General features: G+C 44.1%; 1 protein-coding gene across 27 annotated transcripts in view; it reads left to right on the top strand.

Annotated features, from left to right (window-relative positions):
- DENND1A (DENN domain containing 1A) overlaps window positions 1-27,121 on the top strand; it is a 459,444-nt gene that overhangs the window by 246,489 nt on the left and 185,834 nt on the right. For 26 of the 27 annotated variants that reach the window (XM_039861385.1, XM_039861390.1, XM_039861395.1 and 23 more), the window contains one exon: window positions 15,527-15,572. The exons of the other annotated variant lie outside the window; for it this stretch is intronic. In XM_039861385.1, the coding sequence (XP_039717319.1) occupies window positions 15,527-15,572 (46 nt within the window). The remainder of the gene's footprint in view (window positions 1-15,526; window positions 15,573-27,121) is intronic. 27 annotated transcript variants of the gene reach the window in all.

Below are 27,121 nucleotides of genomic sequence, written 5' to 3'. Positions count from 1 at the left end.
TCCTCATCTGCAAAATGAAGTTGTTGGTACATAAGGTTATAGAAAGATGCAGTGGCGTAGCAGAGGAATGGACGCCATGCAGGAAGCCGGCTCATGGTGGGTGCTCAGGAGACGCTTCTGCGAAGCCTTGTCATCCTCACTGCCTGTCTTCAGTAGATTGCTGAAGAGGCTCAGCGGGACTGCTTTGGATCCATTTTTCTTCTAAATAATGTCTTTCTCCAGTGTGATGTGGTTAAAGACATTGTCTCCACACAGCTCAGGTCAGCAGAAGCTGATAAGGGAGCACTATGCGTGTGTAGGAGAAGGCACTGCCTGCCACAAATCGAGAGCTTCAGGAGAAGGGGACCCATTCGGGGGGCTACAAGTTCTGTCACTTACGAGCAGATGATGCAGGACATTCTCTATCAGTTCAAATTGATTGAGTCCCAGTCAGCCATAATTTTTGCTGGGTTCTCCAGCCCATTTTGCAATCCCACCAGAGAAAAGGTTCACTGAGGTAGCCTAAGTGTCCTGGGAGCTTAAAGGTATTCCACGGTGCTCCTGATTTGAATATGTTGGACTCAGCCTCATCCCAAGAAGCCACAGGTACAACAAAGATGTAGCTCAGGGCTGTCAAGTCAAAATCAGCGACGCTCTCCAGTGCCTAGCACCAAGTGAACTGGCTCATTTCACTGTGTCTTTCTTGTCAGGATGGCTCTTTTGATCCATGCCTTCCTCCCCATCGTATGAGATGAAGAGGCTGTTCCTTTGCTTAGACTTGCTGCTCCTTCTGAGCTTCTCAACCAGCTTTCTCGTTTTTTTTTTTTTCCACTGCCACGTATCTCTAAGGGAAGGCCCATGTTTGCCATCCAGGAGTGTTCGCTGTTTGAATGAAGGATCGGGTTGTTGGACAGAAGCAGACACTGGAGGAGGCCAGAGGAGTGAGGGGGAGAATAAAGAACAAAACACATACCCAAGGAAGGCAGAGGGAAGACAGAAGAATAGACAGAAAAGGTAGAAAGGGAACACGTGTCCCCTAAGACGCACACAGCGATGCCTAGTCCCTTTGCCACCCACCCCTGACATGCAACACCCTTACAGGCACGTGGCCCCTAAACCCACACACACGTCTCAGCACATGTCTCAGCCCCCTCCCCCACCTCACCCAGTCATGCGCTCGAAGGGGAAACCTTAGAGTTCTCCCTGGAAGAGGCGGACCTATGTGTCTCGATGCCGTGCTTCACAAAGGAGCACCCAGGGGCTCCTGTGTGCAGGGCCTGGTGGAGCGGGGAGAGCCTTTGCAGTCCCTCTGCCTCCCAAATAGTACAGCTTTAGCTTTCTGTTATTCAGAAAGTTTTGGTTGCTAGGTTGTGAGCTTGTTTAATACCAGCAGTTTACGGTTCCAGAACTGAGGAGGAGCTTGCTCAGTAGCGTCAGTGATCACAGTAGCTGCCGGTGTCGAGCGGCTCCTGTGCCCCAGCTACTTCTTCACATCTGTGACCTCATTTAATTCTTCCAGCCACCTGGTAAGGCAGATATTATTAGATCCATTGCACAGACTGGTAAACGAAGGCCTCAAGAGGTTTAGTAACTTGCCCCAATATGGATATTATGTAGTGTATGATTCCATTTTAATAAAAACAAACACAGGGGCAGAAATCTAGAAGGAAATATACCAAAATGTTTACAGTGATTTATGATGAGGAGGAGGGAGAGAAATTCTGTATGATTTTTTATTTTATTTTCCGTATTTTCAGATATCTCTGTAATGAAAAAAATATATGGCTTTTTTAATCAAAAAGTGTTACTTAAAAAAAAAATCGGTGTTTATTCGAGTCGGTTATTCTCTTCGGCTGCCATCTCAAGTCTCAGCCCTCCTTTCTTGTTTGTGTACAGGATTTATTAGCTGTTTTACTCTCTCCTGTGGAAGCTAATCCACGATCCTCTTTTCAACTTCTCTCTGACTCCAGCACTGTCAAGAACTGTGTCACCAGCCTGACCGAGAGGAGAGCGATGATCCTGACAAGTCTCACTTAGAAGGGAAGACTGGGCAAGGAAGGCTGCTAAGCCCTTGTCACCCCAGACTTCCACTCCAAAAAACCCATAGTGACTCATATTTTTCTGAGCCTGAGAGGGTTTTGTGATTAGGCTCCATCTCGGAAGTTGGTGTGATAGCATTTCTCTCCTGCTCTCTTGTTTTCATAAAAGAACTTTTCGACATTTGATTGACCAAAGGATGATTATAGGCTGGCGGGGATTGGTACCTGTTTATTAACTACAAGATATAAGAATGATGGAATAAAAGATTCCCAGGAGAAAAGAAAAAAAAAACAGATCCTCCACTCAAGGCTTGATTTGATCACCTTCAGCCTGCTCCCACTGCTTTGGTCAGAAACTACAAATGTCATGAAATTTGAGTCAATGCTAATAACTTTATTCTATTGTGCTCAGTGACTTTCTCCGCGTTGAGTTTAATCCTTGGTGGTAAGAGCCAGCAGGGATAACTAGCATTTTAAGTAAAGTGCTAGGAGCCTGAAAGATGTAAATTTGAAGAAGGTTTGTTCCTCTGCAGATGATTTAAATGTTAAGTACATCCCCATGCAGGGGATACACGAAATGGAATCTGAAAACTATTATCTCCTGTAGAAATGAACTCTCAATTTACTCACTGCGCAGGAAGGGCAGATTCTAGTCATTTTCACTGCCAGCAGGTGCCCTTTCTATGCATAATAGACTTCACAAGTGTAATTAACACATGAGGACCACTGCTGCCAGTTTTTCTTCAGGTACATGCTGCTAGGAGTTTTCAGGACAACAGTGTAGTATAGGCTGTAAGAGCTTTTTACATGGTACTTGAAGATGAGGTGTTCATTGGCTTTTGGACAAAGACACGTTATGAGGCTGAGCCCAGACCCTGCTGTTGGCATCACAGGTCATGGTCCTTGGACTCAGAGACCCCAAGAGCTGTAATGCAGCCTTTGGTAGGACGGAGGCCAGGAGAGCAAAGCTCTAGGATTCAGTGAATAAGTGGCAAGTATGATGCCGAAAACCCCACAATTATGTGGAAGTCTCTAATTGCACATTCACAAATACACCAACCAATTATCTGAGTTAACTTTAATTAGAGCTATAATCACAGATTTTAATTATCTGAATAAATCAGTTTAGTACAAATAGTCTGCCCTAAATATTTCCTAACTTGATTTTTTCAAGTTCCTTCCCATTTTTGAAGAGAGCAGCAGGGAAAGTGCCTGGGCTTTGGATTTAGGCAGACTTGGGTTTAAGTCTCAGTTTCATCTCCTACTAGCTGTGTGACCTTTAACAATCAATTTTACCTCTCTGATCTCCAATTACTTTTTCTGTAAAATGGGTTTTATTTACCTACTTTGAAGAGTGGCTTTAGGAATTAGAGATATTCGTTGTCAGTAGCACATAGGAGCCATTTAGTAAATGGCGGTTGCTCTTATTATGGTTATTATAAACATGGGACGCAGGTTTTGGTTTCCAGAGTGTTTAACTCACATCAAACATTATTCTCGCTTCTGTAGCCTGTGAGCTCAGGGAGAAACTTTATAATTCATCTTCTCTTTTTACCCCTCAGATTGTTTTTATTTTGATTTTTTTTTATTTAACTTGAGTTATTGTATGGTTGTTTTCATTTGCAGCTGTGGCATAAGAATGAAAAGAAAAGAAACAAAAGCAGATGGCAGAAAAAAACGAAAGGAGTAAGACATTTCCAGCCCTTATGAATATTTAAAAACATGTGCTGCTGGTTCCTTTCTACTTTAGATCTGTGCCATTCTCTTGACTTTGAAAGTGAAAATGAGAATGTTCCCTACCTTGGCTGATGACAGCCCTGACCTTGGCCAGCGTTGGCAGAGGCTTCCCATTTCTGGCACAAAAGGATTAACTTGTCGATGGGAATCAGCATCCCTTTCATTATAATAATCACCATCTATTGAGTACAGTGTGTGTCAGCTCTTTATAGACATTATTGCAAAATCTTCTAAATCAGGCTGTAAGGCAAATATTATTTGCTCTATTGTATAGATTAGGAAATCGATGCTCAGAGAGGTTTAGTGACTTACCCACTGTCACACAGCTAGGAAATGGTAGAACCTACACTTGAAATCTTAGGTCATCTGATATTAAAGCTTTCATTATTAGCATCTTCCCAAGTGTAAGAGAATAAGTTGTACCCATCACTAAGATTTTATGAAGGAATTCTTTCATGTAGGCTTCTTGACGACTTGCTAATTGTAAACTTATGTTATCATTGATTAATTATTCATTCAGCAAATATTTATAGAGCACTTACTATGTACCAGGCACTATGCTAATTAAACATTGCTAATAAAAGGTCCCAGTAGAAGCCATATGGTATTTCCCATGTAAATTCCCTTTTCTCCCTTATTTATTCAGAAGCAGTCTTAAATAAGGACCAAAGTCATCTTCCAAATTGAATTGTATATACGAGTTGTCTTGGGCACTTTTTAACACACCTTTATGGTAAAATCTCTCCGGATCAGATCAGAACAGGTTCATGTGTCCCCACCAGAGTCGCCAGGTCAGGAGCCAAGTTAGTAGCTACCTCCCGATGCTTTCTGAGGGCGTGGTTGAACTGAAAGTTAAATCGGATGTGTACAGTTGAGGTTTGGGTCTTGCATTTGCCTCAGTAAAATACATTGTATTTCCTGGCATTTGTTTCCAGGTGACTCTGGAAGCCATTCTTCCGCTCAGAGTGGACAAGCTCCGATTCTCTGTGAGAGATACCGGTTCTAGCTGCTCTATCTACACTGCATGTAGGGTTCTGAACCACCACCCCATGCCGCATCATGTATTTCAGCTGGGATTTTTAGCAAACAGCCGGAAATATGCCTAATCTCAGGGTGAACCATCCAGGGCCTCAGTCTGGGCATAGCTCTGAAGTGACATCTGGATGATGAGAGCTGGCTCCATTCTAGTCTTTATCTTCATTGCTGCTGTGCATATTTGCATCAGGGGATAAACTGATGCTAAAGTAAGTGGAGTTGTTGATATTCTTGGTGGCAGAAATAGGAATCGATGATATGTGGCGTGGTAGAAACAAGGAAACCTGGCTTTGGTTCTGGCTTCCCCGTTCACTAGCGCTGAGGTTACTGAACCTCTCTGAGCCTACTTCCTCTTCTGTCAAATGTGAATAGTCATTCCTACTGACACAAAACAGGTGCTCCATAAATAGCGGGTACTAATTTTATGTTATTAATGTCTATTATATGTTTATAGACAATATATATTCATGTATATATGTATATATATATATATAAATAATCCAGCAAAATGCAGTTGAAATTACAACACTGAGGTGGCATGGAAGTCTGTGAGGTAGATAGGCATGGCTGAAATCCTCTTATCTTTACCGAACTCTGGGCTATATAGGTTTTGAATTCCAACAAATAAGCAAAACTGTCATTTCTATTTTGTAGCAAGCATTTATGAGTGCCTGCTATGTCCCTGGCATTGGGCATAGGAAGGTATGTGGTTCTAGATGATTCTGCCTCTGAGAAAACTACTTCACAAAAGAACTCAGGTGTCCAGGCAAGCGAGGGAGCACAGATGTTTTTCAGAGCTAGGAAGCAGCAGGGGATCGTGACAGGGCTGGAACCACTGCAACAAGTTGCTCATCCAAGAGAGGCGGGAGGAGATGAGGACCGGGATTGCAGCTCCGCACGGACGCAGCAGCACAGTCGCGTCTGTGGTGGGCCCGCTGGTTAGGAAGTGCACAACTAAGGGAAATGATAGATTTCTAGGTAAATCCCTTAGTAAGATTTGGCTGAACTTGACCCTGAGGTTTGAACAGAGCGGCTGATAGTAGAAGAGTTCGGGCTTGGCGGTCAAAGTTCCGGGCCCAAATCCTGACTCTGGTCGGATCGAATGTCTTCGGTGAGTCCCATGAGCTCTCTGAGCCCCAGCTTCCTCACCCACAGGAACACAGTGGAAGGTGCAGCTCTCCTTAAAGAGCCTGGCGTCAAGCGGGCGACTGAGAAGTTGTTAGGTGACCATCGTCACTGGCCCTACGCCGAGATGCACCTTCATTTCCTTCCGCAGGGCCCAGAATTGAAAACGCCAAGAGCCTTTGCAGGACGCATCGGACAGTTTCTGAGTAAACCATCTCCCTGGTGGAAAAATAGGAAAGAAAAGAGACGAGGCTCTTTGCAGTTTTTGCATCAGATTCTGTAGGAATCTACACCTATCTATATTATAGGTTCTATAAGAAAGCTGTCTTTTCAAGTTTTCCATTTGATTTTTAAAATTGAAATGTAATTCATATACCATAAAATTCACCTTTTTAAAAGTATACAGTTCAGTGGTTAATACATTCACAAGGTTATACAACTATCACCAGTATCCAGTTACCGATCCATTAGATTTTTAATATATTCTTTATCATTGTTAATAAGATTAATTCATCCTTATTATAAAAAAAGTTATTTAACCTTCCAAAGTATATATAGCAAAAAAGCAAATGTTCTACAAAAATGAGTATTGCGTGTAGTTGGTTGGCATCAGACCCTTAGCCCGGTCCCTCCTCGGTGCCCCTAGCACAGATGTTAGGAGTACAGCGGACAGGTCTCATCCTGCCTCAGCAACGATGTGCCCACAGTGGTGCTGAGACTTTCAGGATTACGGAAGCCATAGTGTCCTCTCCATGGGAACGACTCCCCTCTCCCCCAGTTTGGGAAGGTGGTTGTCGCTTACCCACCTTGACCGCGGCCTCCACCTCTGCTGCTGCATCAGCACATCCAGACCTGCCCTGCCACCTTTCTGGGCCCCTCCTGCTGCCTGAAGTGGGAAGTGATGATAGACAGCCTGCATCCCCGGACCCAGTTTCTGATTAGCCTCCGTGGGACATAGCTGGCTCTGCCCTCTGCTGCTTGTACAACCAAGCTTGGGCCTGGTTTTTCATTCTGGTGACACATTCTGTATGTAATTCCTCACTCTTCCCTGATCTAGACCCTGTCTTAAACCCAACACTTAGAAAATTCTGGAACTTCTAAGGCACAGTGTCATGGTCTTTACAGCAAAGACATTCTAGATATCTTCCTGGTCACCAATAGGGCAGGAGCCACAGACCATTATCTGTAATGCATCATTACAGAAACTTCAGCGGTGGAGGAAGTTACCTTGTGTCAGGGTTTTTGTACTAAGTATCCCTGCCTCTGGGCCTGGGCACAAGGGAGGATGCTTGAAGCACCGGCATGATTGAAAGTAACCTCTTGACAGCTGTGGGTTGGTCCTCCCCTTAAACACTCGAAGGACTGAGAGTCTAAGCTAAGAAGGAAATCGGATGCTATGCATCTTGGCCTGTGACATGTTTTAGTTCTGGAAAAACAAGAGAAAATCTTTTCCTCTTATTACCAATTGCACTTTTAACTTCTACATTTTTTTTGTTTTGTTGCTTTCTCTTGATTTATTTTTTCATAGACCCCTTTCTCTTTTTCTCTCATTTTTGTACCTCATTCCTTCCTGTGTTTCTGCGAGGGTCTCATGGGCCGCTGGTGGCCGACAACCCGAGACTTCCCTTTTGCAGCTGGCTCTAGCTGTTATGGTTCTCATTGAACTCTCTGGGGCAACAGAGAGCCCCTGTCTTCTGACCTTTCCTCTGTGATTAACTTCTCCCGCCGCCCTGGCCTTAGCCACGGAGCCCTTCCTGATGTTTTCCAAGTCCGGCCCCTTCCGGTAGACCGAGGAGGTGCAAAAGGGCGGCCTGCTCCAGGCTTTGATGTTGACCTTTCCAGGTTTTCTTCCAGGCAGCATCTTTGTAACTCAAGTGTTCGTTTGGTTGGGTTCAGTGGCTTGGAGCTCTAGAAGGCTTCTCTCCCAACCCCCAGGGTTACTTCAGGAAGCCACAGGGCCACACTCTGAAGGGCATTGTCCTCCTTCTCCCCCCTCCTGCCATCAGCTCCAGTGATATACATGTGTCTCGAATTAGCAAACCATCTCCGGTGCCCAACTCCACACACACTGACTGGGCTCCACCGTGGTGAGCCCTGTGGTTTGGGCGCCAAAACTGCAAATGGAAACTGGACAGTCTCTGCCTCCTCTCCCAACCTAGAACTGCCCCCCACACTCTCGGAGCCTCATCTTCCGCTATTGCTCACAAATCAGGGAGGGCTGGTTGAAAACCAGGCAAGAAGCGAAATGCCATTTCCCCTAAGAAAACCTTGGTTAACCCAGGTCATTCGTACCCCTTCCACTTTTCAGGCCATGTTTTCTGTTTTTCACCAGCTGTGACCTTTGTCAAGTCACTTAACCTCTTTAAACCATAGATTCCTCAGTGAATTGTGGAGATCAGCCTTTCGAGATTGCTACGAGAATGAAATGGGGGTGATCTTAGGTCCGCCCCACAGTAGCTTACACACGTGCAGTGATGTGCTTGTTTAATGCCTGCTGTTAACTGTAAGCTCTGAATAGTCAGGGCCCCGAACTCTTTTTCCTCTCCTCTGTCCTCAGCCCAACATGGTGCCCAACACAGAGTAACGTTTGTTGATTGACTGACCAGCATATGGAAAACACTGAGCACATAATAAATGCATCCGTAAGATGTGAATTTTCTCTTTCCTCTCCCTGGTTGCCTTCTTAAAATCAGGCTCCTGCGTGACGAGTTTGTTTTTCTCTGTGCACACCACGAATCGCATTACGATCCTACTTCCCTCGTTGCGTTGGCAGCTGGAGTGCTCAGAGACAGATCTGTGGCCGTCCCAGGAGGTGTGCAAAACCTTACAGCGCACAGTCGAAGAACTGACTTCGCCCCAGCTTGCAATTTTTTCTTTGCCCCTATTTTGCTACTTTTACTGCTGGTATTGAGCAGTAAATCCTGTTTAGGACAAGAAAGACTATCCCTTTATTTAAACTAGTAAGGAAAATCTACTTTTATTCTGGCTATGAAGTGCCCACTTGCTATTTATTTTTCAGCTATAAATATCAAATAACCATTTTTTCCTTAAGTGTAACATAATGGTTAAATGAAGTTAGTATTAAGAATAGCATAAAAGACTTTGAAGTAGAAGGACTTGGGTTGGAATCATCATTAACTGTGACCGTGGGCAAATTTCCAAGAATCTCTTTTTTAATCTGTGAAAGGGATGGTATAAATTGGATTATTTGAGGATTAAATGAGATAAGGTAACCGATGCCCCCCGCACAGCCCTCAGTGATTGGCGAGTGCTCGGCACGTGGCAGTTCTGCCACCTTTGTTCTTCCTGCTCTGCACGTGGCAGCACCGTAGACTCTGTGATACAGGAAGCAGCTCGATTCCTCTGTGACCGACATCTAGAATAACCGTACGAATTAGCACGTGACTTACGCCAAACGGGCAACCTGACAACTGCCTCTAAAAAGAAAGGCGTTAGCAACCACCGGGCTGCTGGATTCAGTAGGACTTAAGGGAGGAGGGGGCCCGAGGCCCACTGAGCCCGAGGCGCATTTGGAGCAGGGGGTTCCTGTGGTGAACGGGATGTTGGGACAGAATGTGGAAGGACCTGGGACTGGCATCCGGCTGGTTGGACCTCAGGGAAGCAAGCTCGCAGGTTCGAGAAAACCTGACCTTCCATGGATGTGCAGCTGCTGGTCTGGGAGACAGTCAGCTTGGTTTATCGTAGCACAGCAGACCTGAGTTCAAGTCTCCGTTCCGCTGCTTACTAGCTGCGTGACCCGTAGGAGTTGTTTAGCTTCCCAACCTTCATTCCTTCATCTGTAAAATGGCAATGATATTAGTACCTATCTCACACTGTCGTCATGAGGATCCAATGAGAAAATGCCGGTCAAGCCCTTAGCCTAGTGCTGGCTCGTGGCAAACATGCAGTAAACAGCGGCTGCCCTTACTGGCTTCCTGCGCGACACTGGCCATTCTTTTAGCCTGTAGGCCATCTATCCGCTCACTCTCAGGAAGACCAAAACTGTGGTTATTTGTGTTCTCCAACACTGGGTCCTGTGGTCTTTGTTCCCATTCTTTTGTCGTAGCCTCTCTAACAATGCCAGGCCTCGTGACTTCATTGCAGAATTTAAAACTCTAGGACAAGCCATGTTTATTTACGCTTTTGTTTCTTTTTTAAAAAAGAAAAAAATCTCAACGGAATGAGACCTCTTTCTGGGTTTTACTTTCTTTTAAAAATGGTGATCTGAGGAAAGACTTGTGGGATTTCCTTTGCCCATGGGGTGTTTGGTTAAGAAGGTGCTGTGCCTCTGAGGGGTGGGAGGGGACTGTGATGTGTAAATTGTAAAGCTGACTGCATTTATGCGGGGCGGGTGGAGGAAAGAAAAACAGTGGATCTTACAAATCCCTGGGCAGCTCTTAACTAGTGCCTTTCCCAGGTAAAAGAGGTGTAGCTCACCTGGGGCTTTGGACACCCTCCCCCGCCTCCACTGCCCTCCTCTCCCCTCCCCTTTGTCTCAGGAAGCTATATTTTATGTGTTCGAGCAGCCAGTGTTCTTTTATTTCACCTGACTCTTTTCCAATTAGTAGCTGCTCACCTCAGGGGAACATAATTAAGAGGGCCCTAGTTATCTGGGGGAAAGGAATTAAACAAATTGTGAAAGTGCAGTAATAATGAACGGCGAATACAGGGCCATTAATAAGTCTGCAGTATCCATATTCATGCCGCTCATTGCTAGGAATGAGCTCATGCTGTAGGACTTACCTGGAAGAGAAGTGATCTATCTGCACCTCAGGCCTAGAGCTGGGTGACTAGTCCCCATGGCATGCCAGCTCCCCTCTCCCTCCGCTAAAGTACTGGGGGCATTCGCTGTGGGGCTGCGGGGACTTAGCATAAGCTTTTTAGCCCCACAGCCCTGAATTTGAATACAACTTTCATCTTCACTAGCTGTGTGACCTCAGGCAAGTTACTTTACCTTTCTGAGCCTGTTTCCCATTCTGAAAATGTGGAAAATAGCACTAACTTGCAGAGTTGCCTTGAGCATTATGGATAGCTAATGCGTTGAAGCAGATGGGTTCTAGTAGCTCAATAAATATTAATTCCTTTTCCCCTTAAGGCGATTCAAACTGAACATAACTTTCAGGTAAAAGTCATTATATCGTCACTGCCTTGACACCAGCAACAGAACCCCTTTCCTTTTCAGGGGAAAAGGAAGAAAGAACAGCTTTTACTCTTTCAGGATGGATTTGATGAAGGCAGATAGTGCGATAATTCCCAGGAAACAAGAGCCTAGGGCAGATATACCCTGTCCTGCTCTTCAGAGATCGACAGTGGCATCTCACAATCTCTGTCAGACACGGGACAGCTATGATGCAGTTGGTCATAGCTGTTAATGTCATCATCACTTTATGCGTATTGTTGGTTCCGCACACGATGTGTCTAATTGCCGTTTAAAATCTCTTCAAAATTGCACCCAGATTCTGCATTGAAATGTGAAGTCGCTGTGCATGCTGAAAGACACCAGAGCAGGGAAGCCTGGTGTTTGTTTGCTGTCAGTGAAACAGACATTTGCATTCATATTTTCTTGAAAAGCAACAAACAAGTTCTTTCTGGGACCCCGTAAAGGAAGATAGCACCTAGTAGCTAAAGTTTTATTAAGTTTTGTTACTGAGATGCCCTTGGAAAAACATGGACATCGATGATTCTGAATCAAAAAATGGTTCAGGTAAGTCGGACTCTGAATGTGAAGAACTTTTTTAGGAACAACTTCAGCAATTAATTTTGCTATATTTTCCTTTTACTGTATGCCCACGAGTATTGCGTGGTTTTTAAATTTCGTCATTCTACATAAGAAAGTAATGAATCATAGTTTACTGGGTAGTTTTTTGCTTTCTCGGTGGACGTAGAGGTTGCCCGCCAGAGAGAGTGATGAGCAACCCTACCAAACTCAGCAAGTAGCCAGGTGACAGGGGAGTGCTTGGAGTCAGAAACCCGTGTGTAGAGATGAGGCATGTCAGGCACCTCGCATCCATCCTGGAGTCTCAGCCGTTCTCACCAGGGTTTGCCAAGTATCCATCAGAACACGGACAGCGACAGGAAACCATTTGGGGGACAATAACAGACTGGATCCAGAGGCACCAGCCATTCCAGGGGCTCAGAGAGAACCCATTTGGACATGATGGCAGTCACCTACTGAGCCTACCTACCCTGTGCTGCCCCTGTACTAAGCGCTTTGTGGATTATCCCTAATCCATCAGCAGTCTTGAAACATTTCCACTGGGACAGGTACTGCCCTTCTAGAAGACACTTTGCCAAGATATAACAAAAGATGTGAAAAACAGTCCTGCCTTTTGACATAGTGCTCTGTGTTTGGGAATCGGGCACGTGGAGTTTTTTTGGTCTTATTAGTGTTACAGTGAGAAGTTGGAAGTGACTTAATGTCTCACTTGAGATATAGGGGTCATGCATTATAGTTCGTCTGTACTTGGTGGAATATTACACAGTCTTTAAAATAATCACAGTCTGTAGTGAAAAATAGGAAATGTTAATGTAACCAATGAGAAAACAATAAAATGTAGCTTCAAAGATATAAAAATGTCTGTTAATGTGGGGCCAGTATTGGAGGAGAACAATGCAGAAATAAAAGTCGTTCTGTTAAAATGACATGATCATGGATAAGTGGTTTTCCCCCAGAAAAATTTCTCTTTGCAATAAAAAGGCAATTTAAAAAAAAAAAGAGGTTTTCAAAGAAAAAGGGTCAGTAGCAGCAGTGACTGCTGAGGTTTAATGAAATTAGAAACTTTTCAGAAACGTATCTAGAATTGATATGTTAAGATGCTACATTGACATGTTAAGAGGACTCTGGGTCTCCTTTTTTCCCCGTTTCCTACTTGGAATTTGTAATTAGGCTATATGCTGAGTGTAAATGCTGTATTTGAGGAAGTATTTGAGGCTTTGTAAGCAAATGATGGTAATGTAAAAGGTATTTGTCTAAATTTGCATTTATATAAAACATGGAGCTGCTGTGATTTCAGAATAATGTGTTTTAAATATTTTCTAAATACAGAGCTGTTGCAGCCCTAACAATACTTGGCTAAGAAACTACATTTTGGTGGTAGGCCGTAATTACTCTTAGGAAAATTATTGGGCTTAAAAAAAATACCTACCTAAGGATACTGACGTGTGAGTCCCACTTTGTCCCTTGCATATGTAGTCATTTCTGGAAGACCCCTTTTTCCTCTCTTTTAGGGTATCACTGATTTTATTGCAGGACAAAAGGGCATGGCATTAAAACCTATATACTTAAAATTCTAGAAAATATTTCTTTTTTAGGTGAGAGCCTGTGTTGATTTATACAGAGTATTTTCACATTTTTTCTCACAATTTTTGGAGTGTCTTTTTCTGTGCATTAATTCATTTATTGAAATTTCAGTTCTGAAATGCTAATTAAAACTCGGTCCTCGGTCAATTGCGTGATTGATTGTAGGAGCTGGAAAAGTTGATAAGATTTGGTTAAATGTTATGGATTTGAGTTTTTCTCCCTTCTATGCGTTAGGCTGTGCTTCTGAACACATTAATCAGTGGCCATTTTTCTGGAATTTTGCACTCTTCCTGCTTCCTTTCATTACATTAGGCGAGGTTCCACTAGATGAGACATTTGTAGTCTTAAGACTTCCTGCCAGAGTTCAGACTTTGTATTTTTGACATTGAAGCTGTCGTGTTCCTGAAGCTACTTAATTAGAAACACATTCATTTCAGTGTACACTGGAAAAAACTTGGACAGCAGGGCCAGGCACACTGGGAAGTGTGAGTGTTTGTGGAGCTGGCAGCTAAACTAATGGTTTACATTTTAAGGGAAAAAAATATCGTAGGGCATTTCCTTGCCCCTAGAAGCGAGGAGAAGCCGAATGTGCACAGCAGACACCTTTTTTAAAAAGAGAGAAGAAAGAAAAAAGACAACTCCACTTTCACTGCAGTTATGTCTATAATTCTGTCTTTGGCTGTTATCAAATACAAAAGTCTTCTAGAAGAATCGTTCCCAAAGTATGCTGCTAATATTCAAATCTGTTTTATAGGCTCCCAAGATATATTACTGCTGAGATCTGTAGTAAGGAGGACGTTTTATATTCGGAGGAAGGATTTTTGCTTGAAGAATTCTGTTTGTCAAATGGTAGTGAGGGAATTGTGCCCTCTTCTTATTTTTAAGTGTTTAAGCAATTTTAAAATGCACATCTGATGCTTAAAAACTTTCATTGCTTATCCATTGGTTTTTCAGGATAAAAACCGAAACTCCTTAGTATTCAATTGGAAGCAAATCTCTCCTTTCTCATTTCTAACCACTCCTTGTTTCCCCAACCCTGTCCCCAAGAAAGCCATCCTGTAGGTCCGCTGTAGGTCCCACCCCCAGCTGCTCCGGAGGTACCTGGTCAGCGCAGACTGAGACGGGTAGCTTTCCTCTAGGCTAGTTCCACGCACCGTTTTGCACCTTTCATAGGGCCTGTCGCATACCAGAGAGACATGTGGCAAGGTTGTCCGTCGCTCCCTTTCTCCCTAACTCCTTGACCTCCCTTCCCTACCCCCGAGAAGAAGGTCACATGGGAGGTGGGCCTGGGGATTTTAGGTTCGGTATTATGAAGTCTGTATGGCACAGAGGAAGAAACTTTGGAGTCAAATCCTAGGTTTGCCACTTTGTTTTGTCGCGTCAGATAAATGAGTTAAGCTCTCTGGCCCTATTTCTTTCTCTGGAAAATGGGGATAATACCTACTTTGTATGGTTATTGTGTGGATTAGGAAAAATGAATCTGAAGTTCCTCATATAATGCCAGCACGTTTGTCATTGGTAAGTAAATCTTAATGATAATGAGTGTGTGCACACGTACCCACAGACACACAGACGCCTGAAAAGAAAGGAAATCCATCCATAATGCCCGGGTTTTAAAACCTCTGGAGCGGGGTTCTCATCTCCTGCCCAGTCGCTAACTTAGGGAACCCATCGCCCTGTGAACAAAATAGTTCAAAGGGGCTCTGTGAATTTTAGTGTCATCAGATGGCACGTGTGCAGCCGTGGGGGGAGACGCTGGCTGGTAGCTCTCCACGTACTTCGTCGAATCAGATCCGACGGTTAGGTCACACCTCTTGATGGCAGAAGGAACCAGCAAGTAAAAAAATCATTCTCCATTCAACCTTATTCTGTTTTTTTGTTTGTTTGTTTGTTTCCTATTGTAATTGTGATAATAGTAGTTCCATTTGTACCAGGAACTGTAGTAATCACTCAAAGTATATTTTCTGTCATTCCGATAGCAACCTACCAGCTCGATTCCAAGATCCCATTTTAAAGATAAGGCAACTGAGGCTGCGCAGTTGCATTTGCGTAGCTGCTATGCGGGGACTAACGCCAGAGCTGGTTGTCTTCCCACCACCCGTGCTGCTTCCAGTACTGCCCGCATTTTGAAATTCTTCTGAAGTTTCTAGGCTTGGGAACAAAATGTCATATTAAGATTTTTGTTGTGAAAAGAAATGTAACTGTGCATACGTTTATTAAAACAGTTTTTCTCCAAATAGTGAACCATCTGTAATTTCTGTCGGAAGCAACAGACATTAAAGCAGCTGTGTGTCTCTGTTTCTCTTCACAGTGCTCCCATGCCCTACCTCATAGGAATCCATTTAAGTTTAATGGAGGTAAGTTGGCTCCTTTCCTCCCCAAATCACTCTACTTGCCGTTCTGTTTTGCTGCGTGGCAGCGAGAAAGACGCAGCCCGTGGGCGCACCGCTGTGCGCGGGGGCGCGCGTGGCAGCAGCACCTCGTGGACCGGCCCCGCCCCCGCCCCGGCGGGCGGAGCCGCGCGCTCAACTCAGGCCCGTTCCATGGCTCGTTCCGGTGCTTTTCCCTTTTGCTTGGAGATTGTCGGTTTTCACGGGTGAGGGAATGAAGTTCAAAGAAGCAGGAGGAAAAAGGGTTTGAACGAGGCGAGGGAAATGATCTGCTTTTCAAAATGATGTCTGTTCTCAACCACTATAACAGTATTACATTTTTCATTGTAGAAAATGTGTAAAAAGTATGTAGAAGTATAAAGAGGAAAATGAAAATTATCCACAATGCCATTTTTCTAAGTTCAACCACTGTTAGCATTCTACTATTCTTCCTCCTAGTCTTTAGTCTATAAATATATATTTTGTATAAACGTACATAATTGATGTTTTTTATATATAAAATTTTACATTTTATATGTCACTTGATATTTTGGCATGGGGTTTTCTACACGTTTTTATTTACTCTCAGTAATAATAATTTTTAATTTGCTACTTGTCATTCCACTGGATATATCACAACTTAACCATTTTCCTGTTATTGTGGAAAACTTACGTTGTTTATAATTTTTCACTATGATAAATAGCATTTCAGTGAACATCTTTATGTATAAGGTTTTCTCTGCATTTTGACTTAGTTCCTTAGCACAGAACCCCTGATGTAGAAATGCTTGGTCAAAACTATGAATCTGGTGCCAGATTGCTTTCTGCCTGGCTGTACCAATTAGATAGCAATTCTTTCAAAGGACTTATCTGTGCTTTTGTAAGTGCTGTTGATTTGTAGATATGAACCCTAAGCTTTTCCCTCCTCAGGAGAAAGCTTAAATTTGTACTAGAGCAAAATGGGGTGGGAGGTGGGGGGCTTGCCTGCTTTGCACAGGAGATAAGCTCTCAGAGGGAAAATCTAAAGGCATATCCGTCTGTGATGATGCTTTGCATGTCTTAAAGGAAGTGCTACTTCTCTTCTTCTGTTCCCTTCATTTCACGTCGACGAGGACCACCTGCTTCTTCGCTAACTGTTGCACACTGTGCTATTGTGCTTACGAAAATGAAACAAGTTGGTTATCGAAAAACCTGTTTGTTTGACATTGAGAATCTTGATCAAAATAGACCACAGAAATCTGCTCAAATTTCTAATTTGACAGGACGGCCATGTGGCTCCTACATTCTGTTAACAGTTCCTCCTTGTCGTCACCCAGCCCCGAGCACATGCAGCACAGTTTACGGACTGTCTTGGGCGGTGTATGTAGATCAGATTGAAGAGATTTCTTCTGTGTTTTACCTTTGTTTGTCAGGTTTGGGGATGTATTCAAAGCTCCTGTATGAAAAATGTAAATTGACTACTTTTCTAATAGGCCTTCAGTGCCAATTACTGTGGAGTTTGAAACACTCGTCTGAAGACCATTTGTCTGTTGGAGTCCACAGCTCTTCCCTGCCTCTCCTCCTGCCCGCCAGACTGTTCCAGCACAGGCGTTTTCAGACTCCTTTTCATGTCCCTTTACCCTCGGCGTTGTCCAGGCTGCTAGTCTTGCTGGTATTAGCCTCCTTTTCTTCTCTACGTGCCCTCTAGTCATCTCGTTTAAGGCTTTTTGTTTCAGCTACCAAGGTAGTGTCAGTGATTCTCAGAGGCGTTTCTAACGGTAGCATGTCTCTCTGAACACAGGTCCAAAGTGTCAGGTACCAGTTGAACTTCACCTAGATGTACGATAGATGTCTCAAATTCAGTCTCACACGCACATGCGCGCGCGCGCGCACACACACACACACACACAGAGTAAGCTGTTTCACTCCCCTTCCAGCTTTTCCGGTCTCTGTTAATGGCACCACTGCCTGGAAAGGCACCAAAAACAGGACACACCGAGCATGGCTGAATGCTCCCCTTCCTCATTCTTTCGTTCTAAATAGTCACCAAGTCTCTGACATGTCTCTTGCCCTGTTCCGTCCTTACTGCCTGCACTGACAGTTTGCTTTGCTTTCTTGGATTCTTGCAAAGCCTTGTTCATTCATTTGCTAAAGCAAAATGAAGACCTCTTATGTTCCAAATATTTTGCTAGATCCTGGAGGTCTGAAGATGAATATAAAACTCAGTTCATAGTCCTGGCATTTAGTGAGTTGCCTTCTGCCGGGTTCCTGTACCTTTAGTAGCCAGCCTTTCAGTCTCCCTCTGCACGGCCCTGACTTCTACTCAGTCTCTTCGCTGCCGCCCCGTCAAGCCTTCTGTCCTCTCGCTGTCCCTCCTTAGCCGTGTGCTCTCTGATCTCTAACCACACCCCCATTCCTGCAGGGCTAAGCCCTGCCCTTCTCCAGCTCTTCCAAGAAGCCCTCACATTTTGTCATTGTCTTCGACTTACTGTACCTGCTGCTCTGGGTGATAGCTGTTTACTTCTCTGTCCCTCGCCATCATCCCTTAGAGCATAAGCTCTTTGAGAATAAGGACTGTGCTTCATTTACTGTGGCGTCCCCAGCACATCGCAGTGCACCCAACAGGTGCTTTCTGAAAAGGACTGAGTGAGTTCTCGGAAAGCTGGGATCCAGAACACATCTAGAGCCCTCCAGCAGGCATCACTGTTTGCAGAGAACGCAGCACCATCATTTTAGTTAAAGATGAAGGGTGTACATTTTTTACTTTTATATGGTTGTAAGTAGTTTAAAACAAGGCCTTTTGTTCGTAAAACATGCGATGTAAAACGTGCATACATTTTGAAGCTAAAACTTGAGACAGAGTTTTGCGCTTAGGTAAATGGGTGCAAGTCCACTCTGCTCAGTCTTTGAAAGGCTTTAAGCGAGAAGGTTTGAGAAGCACTGGCCGAGCTCCTTCTTAGCCCTGTTGATAGGCTACAGTAGGGGAGGGGTTTGCCGTGCTGAACTCCTGTGTGGTCAGCACTAAAAGAAAAAGAAAAAGTAGCTGCCCCACACTTGAAGCCGGCTAACATACTTCCTGAACAAAGTAGCATTTCCTGGGTGCGTTAGGCAGCCAGGAACTACAAAATCTTGGACTTTAGTCTTTCAGTCTCCTGCCATGGATTTCAGCTCAGACTCGGAATGCTCTAGCCATGCTTCTGGATTGAGTTTATCTGGTCCTATTATACCCTTCGGATGAGAAGGATGCTGCCCCTGAGATCCCTGCCAGGAGCTGTGGGCTGCAGTGCTGGGGGAGGAGCTCGTACCTGGGCGGAAGGACAGACAGCTCTGTAAGGAGGGAGCTCGGGAAGGCCCATCCCCTCTCCCGTACTAGTTTTCTTACTGGCAATTCAGCAAAAGGCTTATTTTTGACTGTCTTGTTATTTTTTCTTGAAAGCTATAGGCACCTTATTATGCCTTTGCATATGTGCCAGAATTTTTTAAACTTCAAATGAATGTGGCAGATGTTCATAAAAGTTTAGAAAAAGCTACCATAGGAAGACTTTTTAACCATTTTTATGACACTCAAATTCGTTGCACTCAAAGAAATATAAATTGTAACCTAACATTCTCATTCGGGAAAAGGTTATTTTGAGGAAAGACCTAATTCTAGTGTTCATGCTCTTATTAGGGTCCGTGCTGTTTGTTCAGTTGTAACCGAGTCACCCTAAAAAGTCCACCTTCCTTCTAAAGTGACACGTTTACAGCTCATCGTCATTCTTATCCCCCCTTCTGCCTTTTTATCTCTCTCTCATTTCAGCAAACATTAATTTGAGTCTGGTGGTAAGTTACCAGGATAGCCAAGGGTATTGGCATAGACCTAGTTTCTTCTTGGAGAGAATGATCATGTCAGCTGGCAGCTCGGAGACACCGAAACGTGGCCAGATTACACAGTGACTGTTTCCTTTTATTCTCTCGACCTCAGTTTAGTTCAGGAGATGTTTTTGCAGCTCCTCTTCTGTGCCATGTCTGCTAGCAGGTGCTTCTCCTGTTTGATACATGAAGACCTTCCTTTCTAGGCCTCACAAGCAATGCTTAGAGTAACGATATTCTCTCTCATTCCTTGGTGGCGGAATGGTCGGGATGGAGGAAGGAAGGTGGCATCAATGACAGTTCCGGGCAGGGGCTCAGGTTCGCCGTAAATGAAGCTCTACCTAGACACAGAGACAGTGAAGGGGAGCAGCTAGAATGTGGGGCTCTGGATTCTGGCTCCCTACTTCCTCCTTGTGTGACCTTGGGCAGAGTAACTGATCGCTGAGCGTTTTCTCACCTGTAAAATGAGGGCAGTGGTTGACCTCCCCTGTAGCAGCGGTCTCCAGCCTTTCCGGCACCAGGGACCGGTGCTCCTGTGCGAATCTAAGGCCTGATGATCTGAGGCGCAGCTGAGGCAGTGATGCTGGCGCTGGGGAGCGGCTGCACATACCGATGAAGCTTCACTCATTCGCCCTCCCGCTGCTTACCTCCTGCTGTGCGGCCTGGTTCCTAACGGGCCATGGACCCCTTGACAATCTGTGCCCTATAGGACTGTTCTGGAGGATCCAGTAGAAGAATGGTCATTGGGTGCCTAGCACAGTGCCTGGCACATAAAGAATTCAATAAAGGCCGACAACCGCTGCTATTTTTATTTCCTCACTGGCCTTAAAGCTGAGGACATGGTTAAGTTGATGGTTTTAAAATTGTGTTTCAAGGACTTTTAGTTCCAAGGCTCACCGTCATCATCCTCATTTCCTAGAGAGGGTGTTTCAACAAAATTGTTTTGCACCTGCCCTGTTTTCTCCTGGGTTTCAGTGCTGGAAGAATGTTCCAGAATGGGCGTGGCACTGGTGTAGGATTTGGTAGATGCGCCTCAGCCCCCTGCTTGACCACTCCCCCGCTGTGGTAACTTCGGGTGTGATACCTTGTCTCTCTGTATCTTAGTGTCTTCTTCTGTAATAGCCCGTAGTGCCCGCCTCTTGGGATTTTGGTAAGGAGTCAGTGAGTGAGTCCTGTCTGTGTCCAGCACATCCCAGTGCCTGGCCAGCAAACGTCCCCTTCTACAGTAACGTTTTGAGAGCCTTCTGTGTACCAGGCACGGCCTCATACTAGAAGTCTATATAAAATAGTGACTGTGACATAATCCCTGCCTTTACAGAGTTTTGTCTAGAGCAGATGGAGACAAGTAGAAAGTAATTGCAGTGAATTTGGGATGCCGTAGGTTCTGGTAGGGTAGACACCGAGCCTAGCCTTGAGGGCTGTGCTTCTGGGAGGGAGTGCCTAAACTGAAACCTAACAGGTGAATAAGGATTCAACCAGGGGGCCAGGCATCTAAAAGACTTAACGTGTAGCCCATAGAGTTTTCCAGGAAATGTGAGTGGTTCAGCACCTGATAGAGGCATGAAGCTGAAGGGGGAGAGGAGAGCTGAGGTAGGCGGGCAAGGGCCAGCCACCCCGGGCCTTGTAAGCCGTGTTAAAGAGTCTGAACTTTATGGGGCAATGGAGAGCCATTGAAGTGTGTAAATAGGGGAGGGACATGGTCAGGCCTTCTCCTTCTGGGCCATTAGAAACACAGTCCTTCCATATAAAATGCTTGAAACTGCTTAACCATGTTAATAAAGTAAATTGATATTTGTAAAGATCAAGGTACTTCTTAAGTAAATTGCACACCACAACCATGTATATAAAATTCAGATGTGTTAGCGTCCCAAACCCAAGCTTCCGCATGGCTCCCTTGCTACTCAGCCGTGGCAGAAGTGTTCGTAGTGATGGCTTTCTTCGAGGTTTTAAGCACCACTTTGCTAGATTTTGTCTTTTCCTCTCCATTTCCAAGTACTTTTTATGAATTAGATATTCTTCTACAGCCCAGTTTGAAGATATAAATTTACGTTATATACTAAGGGATAGTTCCAAGCGGTAGGAACGGGGGAGTGAGACCCAGGTACCAAGTTCATAGGCCCTCACTCCCTCTTCCCACCAGTGCAATTTCAGGCGGCCTGTGATGGGCGCACCAGGACGCAAGCCAGGCTCACAGCAGTCTGTTTGTCTCTGTCTGTCTCTCTGTCTCTCTCTCTGTCTCTTTCTCTCCCCTATCCCCCACTCCTTCCCTTTCTCTCTCTGTCCCTTCCTCCTCCATCCCTCCCTACCTTCCTCTCCCTCTTTCCCTCTCTCTCACCATCCTGTATCTAGGAGTCCTTAGCCAGGGCTCCTAAAAGCCTGATTTTGCAGAGGCACCAAGTGCTTGGAGCAGCATTGAGCCGCCATTCTGGGGACAGCATCCAGGTGCCAAGTCACAGCTCCTTTTGGTCTCTGGGATCCAGAGGCGGCATTGTCTCTGTCTGCAGTGGGGTTCCTGGTTTAACTGTGGGGCTTTTACACAAAATAACAGGATTTATGTATTTACAGACAAGAAAAGTAACTTTTTTTTCTCTTTGGTTCTCAAAGAACCTGAATTTCTGTCAAATGTGTTGGCACCATTTTAACTAGTTTTTTCTTTTCATTTTTCTCCCGGCTATAGACTATAGAAAGTCTTTAATCCTTTGTTCGTTTTTGAGGATATTTATTTTTAAACAGTTTCACAGTGAGTGAAGAAGAGTGTTTACCACTGTGCCATTTGCTTCTTCCCAGGGCTCCACAGGTAGGCAGGAGGAAGGGGTAGTGCACACTTATTAATGCTGCAGTTGATGCAAAACTCTGTGCCATAATTATATTCCATTAGAAGCGGTGACTTGTTTATGTCTCCTCACAAGAATTGAGAAGTTCCGTGTGCGAGTTGTTAACTAATGCTAAGTAATCATATTCGTGCTTTATAAGAAGGCAATATTTGCATGAGAAATTCCACCCGGTAGTTTCCGTCACAGGTTCCTGGGGAGAGCTTTAGCAAGAAAGCGAAGAGGGGCGGGAGGGAACTGACATCTTCTGAGTCCTCGCCCAGCGCCTAACACTGTGCCAGGCACTTCACCTATTTTCACTTTCGAGCATTTCTCAGAATCTCTCTGCCAAGGAGGAGATACCCAGATTTGCAAGTGAAGGTAACTGAGGCTCAGAGAGGTCAAAGAATCTGCTCCCCGTCCCTCAGCCCCCAGAGCCTCTGGTCTGTGCATCGGCCCGTCAGGCTGTGTGGGCTGTGCTGAGCCCTGCCTCAGCCCTGGGCAGAGAGCCCCCGCCTCCCCCACACACACCTTTGCCCGAGCTTTTCCTTCTCAGGGCGGCCTCTGTGCCATGCACTGGGGGTGGTGGGGAGAAAAGCTCTGAGTACACTGGTGACTGGGGCTGGGTTACTTAGCCTCCCCACGACTCCATTCTCTCATCAGTAAAATCCGGATTACATTATCCATATCACAGAGTTGTGAGAATTAACTGATAGGATGGATGTGAAGCGCTTTTCAAAAATACTATACAAAACATTATTCTTTAGAGTTGGTAATATAAAAATAAGAGGCAAAGCTTAGATCAATGAAACCCTGGTACTTGCTTTCTTATATAAAGAAAAAAGGAATTGGACAGCAGTTTGGTTTTGCTGGAATTTCCTTAGCATGTTATTTGTCGTCATGTAAAATCATCACCTGTGAGTCTCTGTCACATCCAGGCATTCGGAGTGAAAGCTCAGCGGCTCTGAGCTTCGGGCCTGAAGAAGGTCCTGGATTTCACCTGATGGCTTTTTCCTGGAAGCTCTCTCCTTTTCGCAGTGGCACCTGCTTTTAAAATGATTCTGAAAGTGATTCTTAAATGCCACTTACTGTAATATTGGAATTAGTTACCATAAAACAATTTAAAGCTCCAGTAGTAATTTATGTAATCAAAGGGAACAGGTACTTCTGTCCGATCTAAGTATCTCTCGCAGTCAGTACATTTTCTGTCTAATTTGTTGTGACTGAAATGTCCTCTTGTGAGGTGAGATAAACCTCCGTTACGGATTAGAAAAACTGAGTAATTTTGAGGGAGAATCCCAGCAGAAAATGGAAAACCATCATTGACGCTTTTGTTTTCCAATTTTCCTTTCATCGCTTAGCCAGTCATTATATGTAAGTTCCATTTATCAGTTTATAAAATGGACTTTATAAATTGTGACTAAGAGAAGCTTGAACTAATCCAGTCCCTTTCAGATTAAGATAAGGCGCAGCATGCTGCAGCTGCGTGGCAGAGTAGAGAGGACTCTCAGGCTCCAGAGTTAAGTGGACCTGGATTCAAATGCCAGCCCCGCCACAGCTAGGTAGCTGTCAACATGCACCTCTGTTTAAACAAGATATCAGTTTAGCAGGGGGTTAAAGGTATGATTACTTTTATCACAGTTTGACCGCTTAGTACAAAACTATTATGTTATCCTCTTAAGAGATGCCTGTTGGAAATAATTAATAGTAATATTGACCATTGAGTGAGGGTCCACCAATATGTATGGCACTCGAGCCATGTCATTTCTAATTATCACTTCTTTGAGGAAGGTGCAGGTTTTGTAGATGGGATATTAAGGTGCCTCTTTGAGCCTCGGATACCTTGCTTATAAAATGGGTAGATTCTCTACTTCATAAGCTTTTTTAATGAGGAGTAAATGAGAAAATTTGGTGCCGAACATGTGTCAGGTACCAATAAATGGAGATTATTACAGAGCCCTCCCCCATCCCCAAGGGATCCTTTCCAGGACCCCCGGTGGGTGCCTGAAACCACAGATAGTACTAAACCCTATATGTAGTGGGGTTTTTTATACATGCATACCTATGATAAAGTTTAATTTATAAATTAGGCACAGTAAGAGATTAACAACAACAGCTAATATGAAAATAGAATAATTGTAATAAACTAATAAGAATTGAGAGTGGTTTCTCTCTCTTTCTCTCAAAATATCTGGAGTTTTCCATATAATATTTTCAGACTGTGGTTGACTGCGGGTCAACCTGAAACCATGGAAAGCAAAACAAAACCACAGATAAGGGGGGCTCCTGTACGTGTGTATCAATGTTACATGCTGTAGAACTGATCATTTTTCTTTAAAACAAGCTAAAAGCCACCTCCCTGAAATTGAGTGTGCCGTCTTTTTCAGCCTCCTTTTGTATTTTTTAGTGAGTGACTTTTTCTAAATTGACATTAGCTTAAAGGCACTTTTGACAGAGCACAGCCACATAGGATGGTGGCTTCATAAACTCCTCGCACGTGATTAGGGGCGGGGCCGTTGTGGGAGCTCAGAGACCAGCCTGGTGATGGAAGAGCGGTACCCTTGGCCTAGTCAAGCCCCGCTTGGGATCCAGGCACATGTGGTTTTGTTTAACACCGTGCTCAGCAGACTCATAGTCCCGGTTTGCGACCGTCAGGCATTTGTTGTTGATATGTGAGGTCACCACAGCAGGGGTGTTTGTCAACCAAATTAAACTTCCTCTTAATGACTTAAAATAATTGATTCAGAAGGCCTTTAAAGGGGCCACTGCGATGTGTAGGCAAGCTGAAATACAATGTTTTCTGCACAAATTATTGCATGTTATTGTTTTGGTTCTTTTGTTTGTTTTGGGTTTGCTTTTGTTAGGAAAAATGTGGATGGACTTTGGGCTTTTGAGGCGGGTGGTGAGTGTGAGTTTGGATCCCGGACCCACCATTCGTTTATATGTAACGTGGGCAAGTCACTGAGCTGCTAGCAGCGTGTGTGCCTTCACATCCCTGTCTGCAAAATGGGAGTGCCTTCCTTATCATGACAGTTAGCAACAACATGACTGAAGTTTCATGCACAGTAGTAGACCCTCACTTAGCACTAGGTATCATTATTAATAAAGTATTTCCAGTAGGTACCTCTGAAGAAGTTAGCTTAATAATTTGTACAAAGTAGTCAAGGTCTGATGCAGTAACCCTGCCTTTTTTCTGCTGATAAACTGATTTATCCATCAGCAACTCTCGGCACTAAACTTAGATATCCATAGAGAAAAGTATGGCTAAAATTGAAGTCTGTAAACCTCTCCTTACATATTATTTTTGATTCTTGTCTGATTTAAAAAATAATTTAAAATTGAATATTTAAGATATATGCCACTTAGGCTACAAAAGGAGTGGGTTTTTTTGTTTGTTTGTTTGCTTGTTTTTTGCCCATTGAATTTAGGCATTAATGACCTAAACTCAGGCCTTTGCAGGTAAAGAGTGGGCCCACCATATTTAATATATTTGTTTAGAATCAAAAACACTGGCTTAGGGCTTTTCCTAAGTGTGATCGACAGCGGCACTAAAGTTTTCTTTTGTGGTTGGAAGTTATCAGCATTCCACAGAGTGGTTTATGTGTCCTGCCTAAAATCTTTCCCTCCATAAAACCAGATATCTGACAAAAACGAAAAGCTTCAGACTGGGACGGCCTAGATGCCTGGACACGTCCTTAACCAAACAGAATATGTTAAACCTTGGCATCAGTTGTTTTGAAAGATCCAGTGATAATCAATTTATATCATTTTAGCACAACTATTTTATACTGGCCGAATGGGTTAAATTATGAAGCTCGATAACTACATATGCACATTACCCATCCTCAGCTCTAGAAGAAAAAAAATGAAGAAAAAGATAGCTATGATTTTGGAAGTCATCCCAATTTTTAAAAATAAGAGAATTTGGACATTTTGGCATATGGGCTTTTTTAAATGAAATTTCATGGAACTGAAAACAGTCAATTTTAGGTTTCCAAAAATTGTTTTGATTTTCATTGGTATAAATTTGCTGCACATGGTTTTAGGGAAGTTCTGAGAGATGCATTTGGGACTTCGAGGTTGATTTTTTTTTTTGAGATTTGTGATTTATTTTTAAAAGGTATTTTTTCCCCTTAACTCAAAGTATAAATCGAAGGAGACAGAGTTCCATTTCTAGGACAGATTTTGGTAATGACGTTGTTAAGCATTGCCAAACAACTGGACTTGGGACTGCATTATTGAACGTCATTTTCAGCACCGTCTGGACACCACTGCCCGCCAGGGTTCTCTCCCATCATCCCCCGGTTAGAACCTGAGGCCAAGCGACTTTGGCCATTCCATTAGCAGCCGCTGCTGGTGATAAGCAGCATGAGAGTCACCTGTGTAGGGTCAGGCTTATTGCACATCAAGGTTCAGCAGTGTCGGAAGAGAGAGAAGATGCCCAGGAGGGGGCTCCAGGCCACCTGCTGTGTGAGGATCAAAGAGTTGAAAGGTCAGAGGGCGCAGCTCCCTTAACCATATCTGTCTGTGCAATAGCTATTTCAGATTGTAAATCTTGATGATTTCATTAAGTCCTCCTGGCCGCTACTGGGGCATTGAAATAATAAAATTTTATATCTGTTGCCTTTCCTGCCTCTGGCAGCCAGGCTGACGCATTCTCTGCAAAATGGGGCGTCTTTATGAAAACCTTTCTTGGACCGATCAGAGCTGCCCTAATGAAGCTTCAGATTGGGAAGTTGGGGTTCACAGCACCTCATCCTCTGGAATAGTTTTTTTTTTTTTTTTTTAAAAAGAGAGAGAAATCACTCAAACCATTTAGCAGCCTTTGGGATTCAGGTAGCGCCTCCTCTGAAAAGCAGGTCACCAAATACGACCTATTGCTAAATGCTTCATCTT

The sequence above is a fragment of the Pteropus medius genome, unplaced genomic scaffold (assembly GCF_902729225.1).
Source record: "Pteropus medius unplaced genomic scaffold, Ma_sr-lr_union100, whole genome shotgun sequence".
NCBI classification, from domain to species: domain Eukaryota; kingdom Metazoa; phylum Chordata; class Mammalia; order Chiroptera; family Pteropodidae; genus Pteropus; species Pteropus medius.
The sequence above is the reverse complement of the archived record's forward strand: the minus strand, read 5'-3'. Positions and strand labels throughout refer to the sequence as shown.